Genomic DNA, 1584 nt, shown 5'->3' on the forward strand with positions numbered 1-1584 from the left:
TATTCCTTTGTTTTGTAAATTAAAATTGTTCAAATTAGTTTTTTTTAGTCATTCCTTTGTAATTAATTTATTTCAGCAATGTATATTATTAAAATATGTTGTACTTTTTAAATATATTTTTTTACCCGACTTTAAATATTCCAATTAAAAAAAAGTACCTAGAGTTAGCTTCTTTATTAACAGTTTATTTTTGGACAATTATAAGGATCGTTATTATGCCAGTTTAGTTGGTTTTACAAATACCCTTTTCCTCTTTGATTTTTTCCTATCCACATCCAATTTCTGTAATTTCGACTGAATTTCACTAAATATTTCTGTTTGTTCTTCCTCTGGAATTGTCCTCCTAGGAAACAAAGATGTAACAAATTAGAAAAATGATGTATTATGTATTTAATTACTTACATATATTCTTTCATAAGGTCATATTTCTCCCAAGGCTTAGCAAGTTCAGCAGCTCTTTTATAGAATTTCTCAGGTAACTCCAAATCCTGTACCCCTTGCAAATTTTTCCTTTCCCACCTTTCCAGCCATGGTTTAGGCTTAAGTTTCACTTTGATAGGATTTACTGGTACTAAAGATCCTATTAAAAGAGCCATTTTATTAATACAATACACTTTTGAACACTAAAATTATTTGTTCTTAAAAGCAAAATATTCCCGTTTATGGGAAATGTTACCTTCTGGTATAAGTTCTGCTTCCATATTGGGATCAAAAGTACTATACTCTGGTAAAGCATCCCTTAAATAGAATAATTCATCGTCTAAACGTTTTTCTAATCTTAAAATTTCAACTTTCTGTAGTGAAGGATCGTACATTTCATACATAACTTCTATTCCCTAAAATAAAATTTTATATGGTTTCTTTAAGTGCCCTGTTTATGTCAATCAATATTTATCTATACGATCTAAGGTCACAAATACAATACTAATTAAACAAACCTGGTGGTCTATAACATTTCGTAAGATAAAGTTTGCTCTAAGTCCACAACCACCACGATATATACAAATTCCAACAAAGCGATGAGATTTTCCTGGGTTATGTTTATCTGAAGATGTAACTGCTAATATAGAACCTAAATACAAAATAAATATTGCTTTGGACTATTCCCTATTTTTACATTATTTTACTCACCAACATAAAATTCTGGAATATCAACCTGAGTCCTTCTGGCTATCATATCACTTCTTTCCAGTTTTTCTCTAATTTGATTCCTAAACTCAACTTTTGGATCTGGTAAAAATTCGGGATATACATATCGAAATTCCGAAATTTCCTTTTTTAATTTTTCTCTTTTCAATCGACTCAGCTCATTTTCGGTTTTTGGTACTGCACTAGAGAACCTCAAAACTAAATAAGACCTACCATTAGATTTTTTTTATTTTCATTGCAAGAAATTACCTTTGCATGATTTTGAAATCTTACTGACGGAATTTCTTGTAAAGATTGGTAACATATTTTTAACCACTAATCAAACACAACAACAAAATATTGTTAATGATAAACATAAATTCACATTCCAAATAAATTCTAGCTTAGAGCTTTCAACTTCTACTAGTTCTACTATTTCTAGGTTATTTTTTTTTA

General features: G+C 29.0%; 1 protein-coding gene across 1 annotated transcript; it reads right to left on the reverse strand.

Moving 5' to 3' along the window:
• Positions 1-164: 164 nt before the first annotated feature.
• LOC108917304 (39S ribosomal protein L19, mitochondrial) lies at positions 165-1584 on the reverse strand. The gene is made up of 6 exons (XM_018723841.1): positions 1399-1584; positions 1132-1347; positions 939-1072; positions 677-836; positions 403-580; positions 165-343 (listed from the first exon to the last, which is right to left on the reverse strand). The coding sequence occupies exons 1-6, from the start codon at positions 1451-1453 to the stop codon at positions 214-216; spliced, it is 873 nt and encodes a 290-aa protein (XP_018579357.1). The 5' UTR covers positions 1454-1584; the 3' UTR covers positions 165-213.

This window comes from Anoplophora glabripennis, unplaced genomic scaffold (assembly GCF_000390285.2).
Source record: "Anoplophora glabripennis isolate ALB-LARVAE unplaced genomic scaffold, Agla_2.0 scaffold3, whole genome shotgun sequence".
NCBI lineage: Eukaryota > Metazoa > Arthropoda > Insecta > Coleoptera > Cerambycidae > Anoplophora > Anoplophora glabripennis.